General features: G+C 49.2%; 2 protein-coding genes across 2 annotated transcripts; one reads left to right on the forward strand and one right to left on the reverse strand.

Moving 5' to 3' along the window:
* Window positions 1–1,669: 1,669 nt before the first annotated feature.
* Window positions 1,670–3,493, forward strand: PFICI_06309 (uncharacterized protein; the record flags this gene model as incomplete). Its single annotated transcript, XM_007834890.1, has 4 exons — window positions 1,670–1,973; window positions 2,025–2,124; window positions 2,221–2,388; window positions 2,449–3,493. The coding sequence occupies 4 exons, from the start codon at window positions 1,670–1,672 to the stop codon at window positions 3,491–3,493; spliced, it is 1,617 nt and encodes a 538-aa protein (XP_007833081.1).
* A 2,156-nt stretch (window positions 3,494–5,649) lies between these two features.
* PFICI_06310 (uncharacterized protein) lies at window positions 5,650–6,345 on the reverse strand (the record flags this gene model as incomplete). Its single annotated transcript, XM_007834891.1, has 3 exons — window positions 5,650–5,958; window positions 6,024–6,173; window positions 6,238–6,345. 3 exons carry the CDS (start codon window positions 6,343–6,345, stop codon window positions 5,650–5,652), a joined length of 567 nt encoding a protein of 188 aa, XP_007833082.1.
* Between the last annotated feature and the right edge of the window lie 6,680 nt (window positions 6,346–13,025).

The raw sequence follows: 13,025 nt of genomic DNA on the forward strand, positions 1-13,025 counted from the left end.
GGCTATGGCAATAGTTTATCCAAGAATGGATGGACAGAGGTAAAAGAATGAGTGGAATGACGTGTAATACGTCGGAATCGCGTGGGGACTCTGACTCGAGGAACTTGACGATTTCGAAGTCGGGTAGAAAGAAAAAGAGTGTGATTCATCAGGAGAGGGGACTGGTGCCTGCTTTTGTTCCATTGCTGCAGAGACCTTTTCGGCGGCCTACTCCATCGACGACGACCTCATGGCTGTCTGTTATGCAGGTACGGTAAGCCGCCAATCGAGACTATTCGCTGCAGTCGAGAGGCGTAGAATAGAGTCATGTCCAGATACGACATGGACAGAGAGAAACTTTGTCCTCGCTCTCCCATTGGTTGTATAGACTGTCAGATCATGCGCGAACTGCTTCCCCTGCAGAAACGTGTGGGCACCCACGGCCAGACTGGGAAAGCGTTAATTTGTGGAAGTGTGAATAGTCACAGGGGCTCAAGGCGGGAGCCTAGCCATGGCACGCCTATCTTGGTGATTCTATATGCGCCGCTCAGGCGCGTGGATAGGGTGAGGTCGTATCCATGCGTCTCGATTCGGACATCACGGCCGACCAACCGACCTGGAACCCTGAATTCATTGGCCGAAAAACCCACCCTGGTAGCATGGGGGGCTAAAAAAGAAGCTTAACATGACATCGAACCACGATGGGGGGAAATAAAAACGGTCGAGGCCTAGCTCGCTTGGCATTCGTTGCCTCTCAAAGTTGACACAAAAAATGGGTATCTTGATGATTGTGGAAATTGAGTCATGTATGCTGATTCCTTCAAGATGTTTGTCCCCGGTTCTTTCGGACCGTATGCTAATTGTGCGCGTGCGAGTTTGTAGAAAGAGAAGAGAAAAGGCATGCCCACACATAAGTTTGCCGGCCATGGCAGGCGCATGAGTGATTGGAATTACTATAATTCACTTTTTGGGACATGTTGTCGTCGTGCTCACAGAGGCAGTCAGTGTCAAGGGTTGTTGAATAATAAAAGAGGAGCCAGTGACAATAACCACTGAAGCAGTTCGTTTTTGGCCTACTACAGGTGATGACAGTCATTGGAAGCGACAATCCAACATGACAATGGCCAACGTCAATGTTCATTTGCATCAATCCGAGATTGAGGGAGGGTGTTCATTTGTTCCCTATAATGGCAAGTATGCGGCTCCCAAGTGCCTTGGCGATCGACGTCTACTAGCAAAGAAGGGGCAATTGTGCTGTAGATCGTGCCCAGGGCTGACACTATTCTGGAGCTGCAGTATAGAGAATTCAACCATATTGACTCTAGGCCATTGTTCTAGCACATCAAGAATGAAAAATAAATGACGTGAAATCAGTTCCCTCTTGTGAATGTCACTCGGAATGTGCAGGAACAATCAGTACATAGGCACTATCAACAAGTTTTCATTAATCAGGCCGCACTCCTCCCGTTTGTAGGCAGCTGGCTGATTTTTCTCTCGATTTCTTTCTTCGGTTGGCCACCAAGGTAAACAGACACGTTCTAGAAAAATTCTTGCAACTGCCTTACTACAAACGTTCCCCTCTTCCTCCTTTTCCCCTCACCCATTTCTTCACTCTCACCTTTCACTCCCTCCAAATCACATCAATCACAATCACAATCACAATCACGAACCGCGCACAAGAACCAACACCATGTCGTCGCCGCCGGCAGATGATGAAGTTGTCGCCGTCGCCGAACGCATCCTCACCATGTTCGGCGACAGTGAGCGACGCGCTCGCGTTGCCTACCGCAATCGCCGAGTTGCTTTCGATTGGCACATGGTAAAGGCAATCGCCATGCTCTCTTTGGCCAGCTTCCTCTTCCAGTTGGGCCTCGTCCTGAGCAACATTCCTCTGGCCAACACTATCCGCAACACTGTCTGCGACAATGGTTTCGGCGCTGGCACTTCGAATGCCCAGCCTGCTCTTTGCATGTCTCCCGATGTTCAGTACCATGGTTCGTGTCTTTCGATCCTTTGCTTTCTGAAAGGATACATGTTAACCATAGCACGTACAGTCAACATCATCAACCTTGTCCGCGGTTTGGCTTCTGTCATTCCCGGTGAGTTTGGCCGTCCTCTCAGAACAACTTGTTGCCACAATCAAATGTAAGCTTTGCTGACTTATCGCGCAGTTCTTGTCACCGCACTGTTCCTTGCCTGGCTTAGCAACAACTATGCAAAGAAATAGGTCCTCTTTGCTAGTGTTGCTGGCGTTCTGGTCCAGACACTGATCAACTTGGGTGTCATCGTCGCCAAACAGTCTGTCCCCGACATCCTTACTAGTATCGTCTTGACTTTTGGCGGCGGTGTTGGAATCGTCGAGGCAACGGTTTTTTCCATCATGTACGACGTCTGGAAGCGCGAGTGGCGGTAAGCACGAATACCCTTTATCGCAATGTATTCTTTTGCGACTAACAACGCCATTTGTAGTGGTATCGCCTTCCAGCTGGCGTCCTGCTCCATCCTGCTACCCCGACCCCTGGGATCCATGATTGCTCGGCTCATGATGCAGTCTGGAGGACTTCAGTCTCCCTTGTGGACTGGATCTCACCTCATTGCCCTGGCAATGTGCTTGGTCTTCCTACTGCCCAAGATGCGCTTCCCCCCGCAGTTTGCCCATCCCATGGAGCCGCCTTCTGGAATTCCGCGAGATGCTTATGCCGCCACCGAGGCACCCAGGTCCATGCGTCACCAGCTGAAGAACTCTTGGCGCATCTCATGCAACTACCTCAAATTCACCAAAGGCATGGTTGAGATTGTTCTGGTCGGCGTTCTTGTTCGACCCATGGTTCCCGCTTCGATGGGAATTCTGGGCCAGTACATCCAAGTACGTTATGGCAAGGACGACACCGTGTTGTCCAAGCTGGACTTTCTTCAAGCTGTGGAGATATCTTCTGGTTTCATGCTAGTCATGCCCCTTTATTTCCTATCCTGGCCCACCCAGAACCCACTCAAACGAGACCTGTTTCTAGCCAAAGTGCTCATCGGTTTGATTCCCGTCGGCATGATGCTTACTGGCGTGGCATCTTCCTTTGGCGTTGCCACAGCTGGTGTCGCTCTCACGGCTGCGGGCTTGCCTGTTGTCGGACTCATCCGAGCAAGCATGGCAAACATGGTCCTGCGAGAGCACATCTGCGCACTCTTCTGTCTCATGGCCGTCATTGAGCAGCTGGCTATCGTCTTCTTCAACTTTGTTCTGAATGCATTGTTCCAGGTGGGATTGAGCAACATGCACGAGGACCAAAATTGGCTAGGCCTTCCGTTCTTCTTTGTCGGAGGCTGGTTCTTCATGCTCTGTCGCGGTTTTCTATCGGCTCACCCCAGAAAGCTCGACTACTTTGCTGGCTTGGGTCACACCTGGGATGGACGAGACATTGTTCTCCGCAACATCGACGGACGCCCGACCTACATCATCGAGGGAATCAACTCGGAGACTCTTCGCGGAACCCGCGGCGGTCTTGCCAACCCAGAGTAATGGTACACGACTAAGAAAAGGCAGCAGCCAAGGGCCTTTGTAAGCTCATGACTGTCTTGCCCGATGGCCAGACATGACACGAATGAGGCCACGAAAATGTATCATGCATGAGCACAACTGGACCGAGTTGTGAGTTGGTGATTATCTAATGTGCGGAAGGAGTCCGTAACTAGGGCCTTGCATCTACCGGCAAGGCGGGAGGCGTTCAGCCCTGAGAGGCTGGACTTGTTTAGGCCATCGATGAATAGGATGGCTTTCTGGTATGGGTTTTTGCGGAATCTGGCGGAGATCGACGTTTCTTTGACTCAGCCTTGAGCAAATCTAGTCTGAAACGGTCTTTTCCAAGCTTCATCCGATGGAGGGCCGTTGCGGCTTTTGCGTGTCTAAACGCCGAGTTTGGGTTGATAGCGAAATGCGATCTTGTGAGTAGGCAGCAGGTACAGTTGGCCACACAATAAATGCAGTTTCTATAATTTCCTTCCTGTGTTGCTTAATCCTTTCCCTCCAGGACCATGTCATGTGTTGATTGTGAGTTTTGGCGGCTCAGACTTGTCGGATAGACCGACCTGTGATGCGCTGCATCGTCATGCCTTTCCTCTTTTGGTTCTATGATGTCAAGTATCGCTGCCCGTGTTGCTTCGGTTTAATCCGTTATACCTCGTACGCAGTGCCGGTGGTAAATATCTTGCCTATGCTAGCAGTATCTCGTCGCCTCAACTTTTCCCGCTCGTGCAGTCTGCCTACTAAAGATCGCGCCATGAACCTATATGAAGGGCTCGGCCGAGATCGTCTTAGCAATCAGCCCTAGGTAGGGTCTTTTAATGGCAAAAAAGAGAAATCAGCCAGTTGCAAAGCTCTTTGGTCCTGGCGTGGCGTTTGGCCATGGGACCTTGGTCGGTAAATTCCCCCACGAAGTCCCAATCTCTTTCACAGAGCAACGAGGGGCGCAGAGAATGGACCAGTCCAGACATGCATGGCTAGAGTTTAGACAAGGCAGGATCGCGGAAAGTTTAGTCGCGAGTTGACGTATTGCGGGGACGCTTTCCGGAAGACGGTCGCCGCCTGCAAGCCACAATATTCTCGTTGGGATCTCGAGATAGAGTAAGGGAACAAATCAAGACGTAGCTCGTCCCAGCACCTTCCCCCCTCCCCCAAGAGGACGGACAAGGTTTGATATACGCCTTTCCCCGCCCCCCAAAGAGTCAAGACGTGACTGGATGGGAGCTCCGCCCTCGGGTATTGGAGGTTGTCATAGGGCCAAGGGAAGAAGTTGTGTGAAGTCGAATGGGCGACTTGTCAGTCGCAGCGAATGTTTAGTCCTCCTTGGCTGTTTGCTAGAGAGGCACAAGGCCTAGGCCTAGACCGTTGATAGGTCCGAATTTGCAAGCAATGAGAATGGCGATCCCATTCATGTTTATGGCGCAGTGTAGCAGTGTGCACCAAGTCCCCAACATCAAAGGGTCATTATAGGAAAAATTTCAAAGCAGCCTCCATGTGAGTTTGTGTGAATAGAGGCATGCATGCATGCAAGCCCCTTGCAACGCTCGGCTTGGCCGATCCATCTTGTGCTGTCGTGCATAATCTCAAAGAAGAAGCGAAAATTCGGGACCGATTACCAACCAGCCATGGAGAAAGGAGGGAGACAGAAAACAAAAGGGGATCTTCTCAAGGTTCAGATGTGCCTCACCAACGACCCAAGTCCCAAGGACGAGGTGAGCTTAGGTTTGACTATACAGTAGCGGCCCATCACTTTGGCCATGGGGCTGCACCGTTAGTCTTGGGTTGTCTTTTTGTCCTTTGCATGTGTTTGTTGAGAATTCTGGATTTTTCAAGGAACGGCGCAATTTCTTTCACATTTTTCCGCGTGAGAAATGTTCAACTTTAGCTTGAACTGGAGTTATCACACACAAGAGCGTTTGTTTGACAGTATGATGTTCCATTATTTGAGTAGATGGGCGCACTGCCTTGTATGATGAGCTATCTCCAGCTGTAATTATGCCGCCTTGGGCGTATAAGCCCAGTCAAAACGCCCAACTCCCATTCAAACACTTCATCTTGGTGTAGTTTCGTATCCTGGCCTCTCCAGCCGTACTTGCTGGTATTGTAACAGGCGAATAGCTGCCTTGTCAGGTCTTTGGTGTAAGTCATTAGGTCGTTTAAATATTGTACATTGTTGGTGCTTCGCACAGGTAGAGCTCGGATTCGAACCCGTCTATCTGACTTGTGGTGGGTGGTCCGGTCATGGTGGGATCGAAACTGATGCCGAGCTGCTGGTATTGGACCGCGGCAGCGAGATCTTGCTCGCTCTTTAGTTTCATAAAGTCTGCCTGCAGGCCCGCATAGGCCTGGCTCAGCACGTCGTTTCTCTGTTGTGCCTCATTAAGGAGGTCCTCGAGGTCCTTGATGCGCTGGTCTTTTCGCTCCCGGTATGCTCTTTGTGAAGCGCGGTTCTGGGCCCTCCGACGCTGGAATGATCATGTTAGGATGGCTGGGCAATGAGGCTATAGCTCGTCTTCACGGTGGTACTCACAGATAATACTGAAGGGGGAGCATTTTTATATCTGTTCTCTCGTTTCCGCTTCGGCTTTTGTGTGGTTCCCTGGGAAGACTCTGACGGCGTAGACTCTGCAGAAATGTCGCCATGATCAAAGGTAGGGTCTATGCCCGGGTATGATATATACTGTCAGGGTCTGTCAGTCTGCAAAACTTGTAAGAATAATCCAAGCAGTGGGATTTATTCGTACAGTTGACTCCATTGGACTTGTGGGTGTAGATGGCTCTTGTGATGACTCTGACTCTTGGTACAAGCATGGAAATGAATTGGGCGGTAACGGGAAGTCGTATTTGTCCATAGCGAGACTACTGTTTTCTTTTTATATATATACAACCAAGGCGATAATATGTTTGGCAAATGTTATTGAGCGGGACCACTACGGATCATGAGTAATATGAAGCTGCGAACAAACGCAGCGTGGCTTGTCTGTGACTTTGCAACGGCTGCGGTTGTCGATAATTGAATGTGTACGGATAGGAAATCAAAGTCCCCAGTCCGATGCAAGGGGGCAACCTCAAGGTTATATCTATTCAGGGCCCTTCTGATATCCCAAGTGAACGGCCCCGATGCGGCATGCTCACTGCTGCTCGAGACCCCTGCTTCAGTAGGGCTCTTGGCTCGAAGGAGCATGGCGTCAAGCGAACCTCTAAGCTTGCATCAAAGTCTGTCCAAAGTATCGACATGTACCGTGGTAGCTTACCTTTATTACCTTCTCTCTCTCTCTCTCTTTCTCTCTGCCTTGTGGGCCCCTTTTGCCTCCACCTTACCTACCCACTCGGCTTGACCCTCGTTCGGTAGCTTTGCACGAGTATGCGAGCGTTTTGGCGCGCGCGGGGGACGGACCAGGCTGTTCTGGTTCGCCGCCCTTGGCCCTTTTCCCAGGGGATTGGGGATTTTGGCTCGTTCATGCAGGGTAACAACACCTCGCCTTCCTCGGGGCCGATTGGCCGGCAGTAACTGTCATTCCCAACGTTGCTGCCGAAATGCTGTACCAGGTGAGAAAGAGGTGAAAAGTGCGCGGGTGGTAAGGCGCGGCATGGCGGCTCGCCCGTTGGGAAAGGCAGTCAACCATCAACCGACCTCGTGTCTGCGCCGATCAATTGCGCAGTTTCTCAAAACGTGAATTCAATAACTCTTGTTGAAGGATACGGGTACCGGTCAATCATGATGTATGCAAATATGGTGTCATCAAGGTGGTACTGGGTGCCCAAGGTGTAGTACGGAGCCAGATCTGGGCAGAGACAGGCGTATAGCAAGTACTTGTTATCATCATGATACTATAGTCGGAACTCGGAGATGCGCCCAGACATGAAAAGTACGAGGCGTGCTGAGGATCTCGGCAAGGTCCAATAAGGCTAGTCTCAATTTCTTCTATATCACGGGGATAGGATGCGCCTGTTTCCTCGGCCTTCACATTTCTGCTGTATCACAGATTGCACTCACGAATGCTTGGCTATTTTCTGACAGCATCATGCAGCCCGACGTGGCTACCTGGCCAATATCGCTTAGCGGACTATCCCCTTCTAGCATCATGATTCTCAGCACCTATACATCCAGAATTTGTATAAAACGCTGTAGAATTGAACTAATATGATGAAATTTCGCAATGAATTGGCTTTTGTCTCGGTGAGACGAGAGTCGTTTGGAACATGCCGTGGTATAAATCACGGCTATCTGCTTTCGGAATACCGCTTCAACGGTGATTATCTCATCTAATAATATGCATCGCCTAGCTGAGGCATATCGAGGCTAGTCGGATAGCCAGTGACTAAACTGTACACTTGGGATGCAGCGTTTCTTTGACAATTGCTAAGAGTGTTTATTGCACATCATAAAATATAGAGACGATCTGGGGGCCAGATCGCTACGACCAAAAATTGATCGGCATAACTAGATTGCGGAAGATGGTTACCTGTAACCTAGCTCGAATCCACTGCAGAGGGGCCTAGTAATCTATGCGCGCAGTTACCAGAGAGTTAGTTGTGCATATGAGCAAGCAGCAGCATTTTCCAAATTGATTATACAACCCACCGCCGCCTCTTTGATTGTTTTTGAATTTTCGCCAGTCAACCCAATAGGGTTCAAAGTTCGTGCGTGACCTCCAATGATGGGTCGAGGCTATAGGGTATCGCCGTGGGAAACTCCCCCGCGCTCGCGCCGATCTTACAGGCACTTGCCATGCAGCCTTTCGAACCGTTATACTGTAAGATGGAGTGTGAGATTTTAAGGCTGCCACTTGTTTGACATTGTACGTATAATGTAATCAGGACCCAAAGGGATAGCAGTGCCATGCCACTGGACTAGAGACAGACCCGACGCTTTCCAAAAATGCTAAAATAAAACTAACACATATTTTGTCCCCTTCCGCGCTGTTTTGGCACGAAGCTTTCCCTTGCCTCTTACCCTACTACGGCACGAGCCGGTAGTAGCAACAAGGTCTGGCTGGTTTTGGAGGTGGGGAGGAGACATCCAGTCCCCTGCCAGAAATACCTAATGCCCCCCCAAGCTACCCCTCCCCTTCCTAGGGCAGCTCTTTTCTTTGCAGCCTGTCAAATAAAACACATGTGCCTGTATAGAAAGTATCCCAAGGTATTTGATCAATATTATTCATCTGCCATAGTGTCACCTATTCTGGCCATAGCGGGGCCCCGGCAACGCTCCAGGCGCTCTGATTTGACTCTTCTATTTGCTTCGTCGGGAAAAGTTTATTCGCGTCTGACAGGACAAAGGACACCCACCGGCCCCAGCCAAAATCGTGTGCGCGCGGTGCTCCCGCATAGGAAGAAGACACACAGAGAGTGTGAGTGAACCCTTGTTCTCTGCTTTGGACCACACCCCCTCCACCGTTGCTTGGATGGATGTGGGAGATCAGGCCCAGATGATCGCGGTGAAAGCGGATCTTCGGTCGAGTGCCGAGCTTTAACATTGTTGAAGAGAGCTCTAGACTTTCCGCTCGCGAGTTGGAATTTGAGGGCAAGCAGTCTAATGTATAATCAGACCCTTGATAGGTTGTTTCTTTCTTTTATTCCTTCTTAGTTGTCCCTTGAACTCATCCGCCTCGGATCTTGTCCATTGCTATATTTGAAAGGGATGGCTCGTTGATTTCGATTATGGCGGATGCAGTACAGGAACTGCAATTTCTAGTGTGCTGTAGTGAAACTACGTATATTGGCCAGGCCGAATAGACGCTTATGCATGTGTCCCTCGGTCTTCCAAGATAGCTTCGTAGGGAAACAAAATAGCGCTCCAGTGACGTGTGTGACGCCGCGCTAATCTTTTTTTCACCATCAAACAATCCACTGCGTGACAAAGATACAACCTAGAACTAAAAAGTGACCCCTTGGGAAACGCGGCTCACACTCTGTTCAACATTGAAGCCCTTGATTTCGGTGACGTCAAGACCCTTACTTGCTGCGTCGAAATTCTCGCGACCAGGCGTTTCTTCTTGTGACGGAGCTATAGCTTAAGGTTATATCAAACAGCTAATTAGTGCTGACTGATATCTTTGTCACTCAGAGGGCGCGTACATGATTGACTATTTCATGTAGTTGGGGAAACCCAGATCTCTGGATCCCTTCTTTTAGCAGTCGTTGTTACTTTAGCCACCGTGGTTGATATATGTCAGCAATTCATGCAGTATAAGGAAAATGGAGATCATGAGAACAAATCATCCGTCGATGGCCACTTGAGATTCCTGCAGGCAGCGAGCTTCATTCTTTCGGGTCGAACATCCAGATCTGAACATGCAGAATCTATGAGGTCGTTTCTCAACCGACAACATACAATCTGCCAAAGGCTTGGGTTGTTTGAATCAGTCGTACTGCCTCTGCGACGTCTGCAAAAGTGTGTACGTACAGGTCCGGCGCAACAGCATCTTTGACCCATCTGAAAGCTTTTCGCAGCACGATCAATCTGAGATATATGCATGAGCCGTGCGGTCGTACACCAAGCCCAAATTGGCATCTACTGCCTGCCTCACTGAACGTTGTCGTTCTGGAGAATTTATTGCCTGAACATTGTTGCTCTCTATCAGAAGCCTGAATATACTATTCGCATAACCTCTTGAATGTTCACCCTGTATTCGAATGGGCTGCAAGGATGAATAGAACTCGGATTCTGGACGTTTATACATCCCGGCCCCAAGTCTGACATGATACTTTAATTCCAGGAACAGCGTTGGGCAGGTATATATGGTGTAGACAACCAAGAATACTTGATGTTATCATGAGTCAGGAAGACTCTCCTGACTGCTAGCGAATGACACGGATCATGTGGCATACGCAAACTCCTCATGTCAAGACAGTCCAATCGCCCTTGTTATTGGGGTCGCATGTCGTGTAGAGAGTAGGAAGAATAAGACAGCCAAGTTGATTATACTGGCTCAAAGTATATGCTATCCACTGTTTTCTCGTAGAGTCTTTTCCTGTAAAGGAGACGCAAGTAACATGTATGACGTTGGACGTGCTGCCATCATTGGTGGTACAGAAGAAGTAGATGAGCGCCCATGTTATTGCCTTCTTTCGGAAAACCTGGGTCCTATCCCGATCGCGCAACTTGAGTTCTAGTTTCTTCGAATAATATCTGCCCAAGAACCATACATTCAAAACATCGAGATCCCCGTGCAAGAAGTATCTCCATGGTACAGAATTGTACACCTGACAGATACCTCTAGATGCACATGTGGAACCATACCGAGTTGTTGTTTTTTCCCCACCCGATGATGGCACTCGGTATACAATCCCTAGTGCACAATGTATACTGTTCGGGAGAGATATTGGTCCGGTGCAAATGCATAGTGTAGGTCAGTGTTTCAATTTGTCCAAATCAACATGCTCCTGTCTGAACCAATACTTATTCCTGGCTGTATAAGGCTGAGCCATGTGTCCCAAGGGCAGACCTTCATATGGGTATAAAAAGCGATCAAATCAGAGACAGAGCGCAGTGAACACGACTTATCTGTGGAAATTACGCGGAGCTTCCGAGAAGGGGCGGCCGCGTCCTTTTGTAGCCGTGGATTGGTGGAAAACCCGAGGGACGGGTAGCATTTCCAAGGGCTTGGGACTCACTCCCACCGTGTGGCCCATAGGTGATGTAGTCATGGTATAATGGGCTTCTTGAGAGCTTCGAGAACTGAGGTAAGATGTCACTGCAGAGTACAACCCTTGTAGTCTTTGAACTTGTAGATCCCTTCAAGACGAATGTACATTTCTGTTTTCTGCGCCGTTGTTCTGCTTCTGTTGTATGCATTTCCCCTGTCTTCTTACCCATGAGTGAAGAATGTACGTGCCCGCATGATGCCGATAAAGAAAAACAAAGAAGAAGAAAAACTTAGACAACCGAGTTCCGAACAAAGATATGAGGGGAGGAGGGAATTCTGTGGCGTGCGAAATAGGATTTCAATCCTCAGGCACGCAAGATTGCGCATATTCCCTGCTCAGGGTAGGATATATTGAAAGTATACGAATGAGATTACGAGAAAGATGCACAAGAGAGGCCCTGGCGGTGAGTTGAGAGATCTGTGGTAGCGAGCCAATCTGGTAGACTCGTCACCCTAGAGAAGCGGGCAGCGGCTATATCTCCGTCCTTCCCCGCCAGCAAGCTCTTCTATTGGCTCTGGGCTTGGGCCTCCCCACTGGCTTACATATGCCTTTTTTCCTTTCCTGGTGGGACTTTTCTATACTGCAGATACTTGGAGATACCAGTAGACATGATACAGGTGGCATCTCTGATATTGAGTCTATACAAACAAGCTTTGGCTTGGGCCACATTGCGGTACTTTTCGACCATTCGAGATTGTTACCGTCCGGGGCAGCTAGCCATATTATCGCGCACCCCTTGATGGTTTCATCCCTCGAGGGCCTTTTCGGAAGAACTGCCCGACGTGATGTAATCAAAGTAGCTTGTTGTTCAGCCATTTGGCTACCATGAGCAGACTCAAATTGTCTCTATTCAAGCTTCAATTCGACCCTAACTCTCCAGCGCGAACCTACCGAGTTGCTGGGACATTCAAGAACCATGACCCAACTGGGCAACTACAAGAGATGCGCGAGGGATTCAAAGTCGCCAATCATTGACAGTGACTAGATAAACTCTGTGAGAGTGCTACCGACTTCCTGATGTGATTATGAGGTATTTTGCGAGGTTGGAAACTACCTGAGATGATGTAGTCCTTGCCGAGGTTGGGAAGGATATCGCCAAACCCACCTCCGCATGATATCCGCTTTGCAAGGGAAAGAAGGAGCAAGGTAGTTTGAAGCCGTGGGCATCAGTCGGTGGGAACAGTCCAGAGAATCCTCAATGAATATTCCAAGACTGGAGAATCATTCTTCACGTCGGTATCCCAACACGCCTAAACAGGGAAGTGCATGGGTCATATTTGTCTGACTCGGAGTCGAAGGCGGAGACACTTTGTATATACTCTTCGAGGCTTCCTTGAGGTATCACGAACTGGAGCGGTGAGATTTCTGCGAATGACGTTGAAACACATGCCCATGGAAACAAACCACGGCCCAATTTTCTCCATCTGGGGAAAGATCAGACTACATCCAAGGGGGCTGGCTCCATGAAACCTGCTAGAAGTAGTACATGAGGGTACTGAAATTAACACCAGAGCAATATTATCATGCTAGAGGTGGGGGCATTTTATGGAATTTCACTCAGGTTTCCCTTCTCTCAAGCATCCCATGCTTTACAGTGGAGATTCATTCATATCGTATCCTAAGCGACGACACCACATGAAGGTTTGGTGAGCTATTCTTAGCCATTGTGCTGACATCGAATCGGCTGTGCTGATGTCGTAATTGTACAGAGACAGGTGGCCGCCGCAAGATCATCACCTATGCTCATGATAAGGATGGAAGATGGCTAGTATAGGATTGAGCTGAGAATGTGGCTGGCTTTCCGCTGTATTTCCAGAGCTACAAGTCTTGCTGGTGCACTGGGAACGTGAAATGAAGTTACCACCTTTAATTAGATGCT

Source organism: Pestalotiopsis fici (genome assembly GCF_000516985.1).
Source record: "Pestalotiopsis fici W106-1 unplaced genomic scaffold PFICI_Scf_4, whole genome shotgun sequence".
NCBI lineage: Eukaryota > Fungi > Ascomycota > Sordariomycetes > Amphisphaeriales > Sporocadaceae > Pestalotiopsis > Pestalotiopsis fici.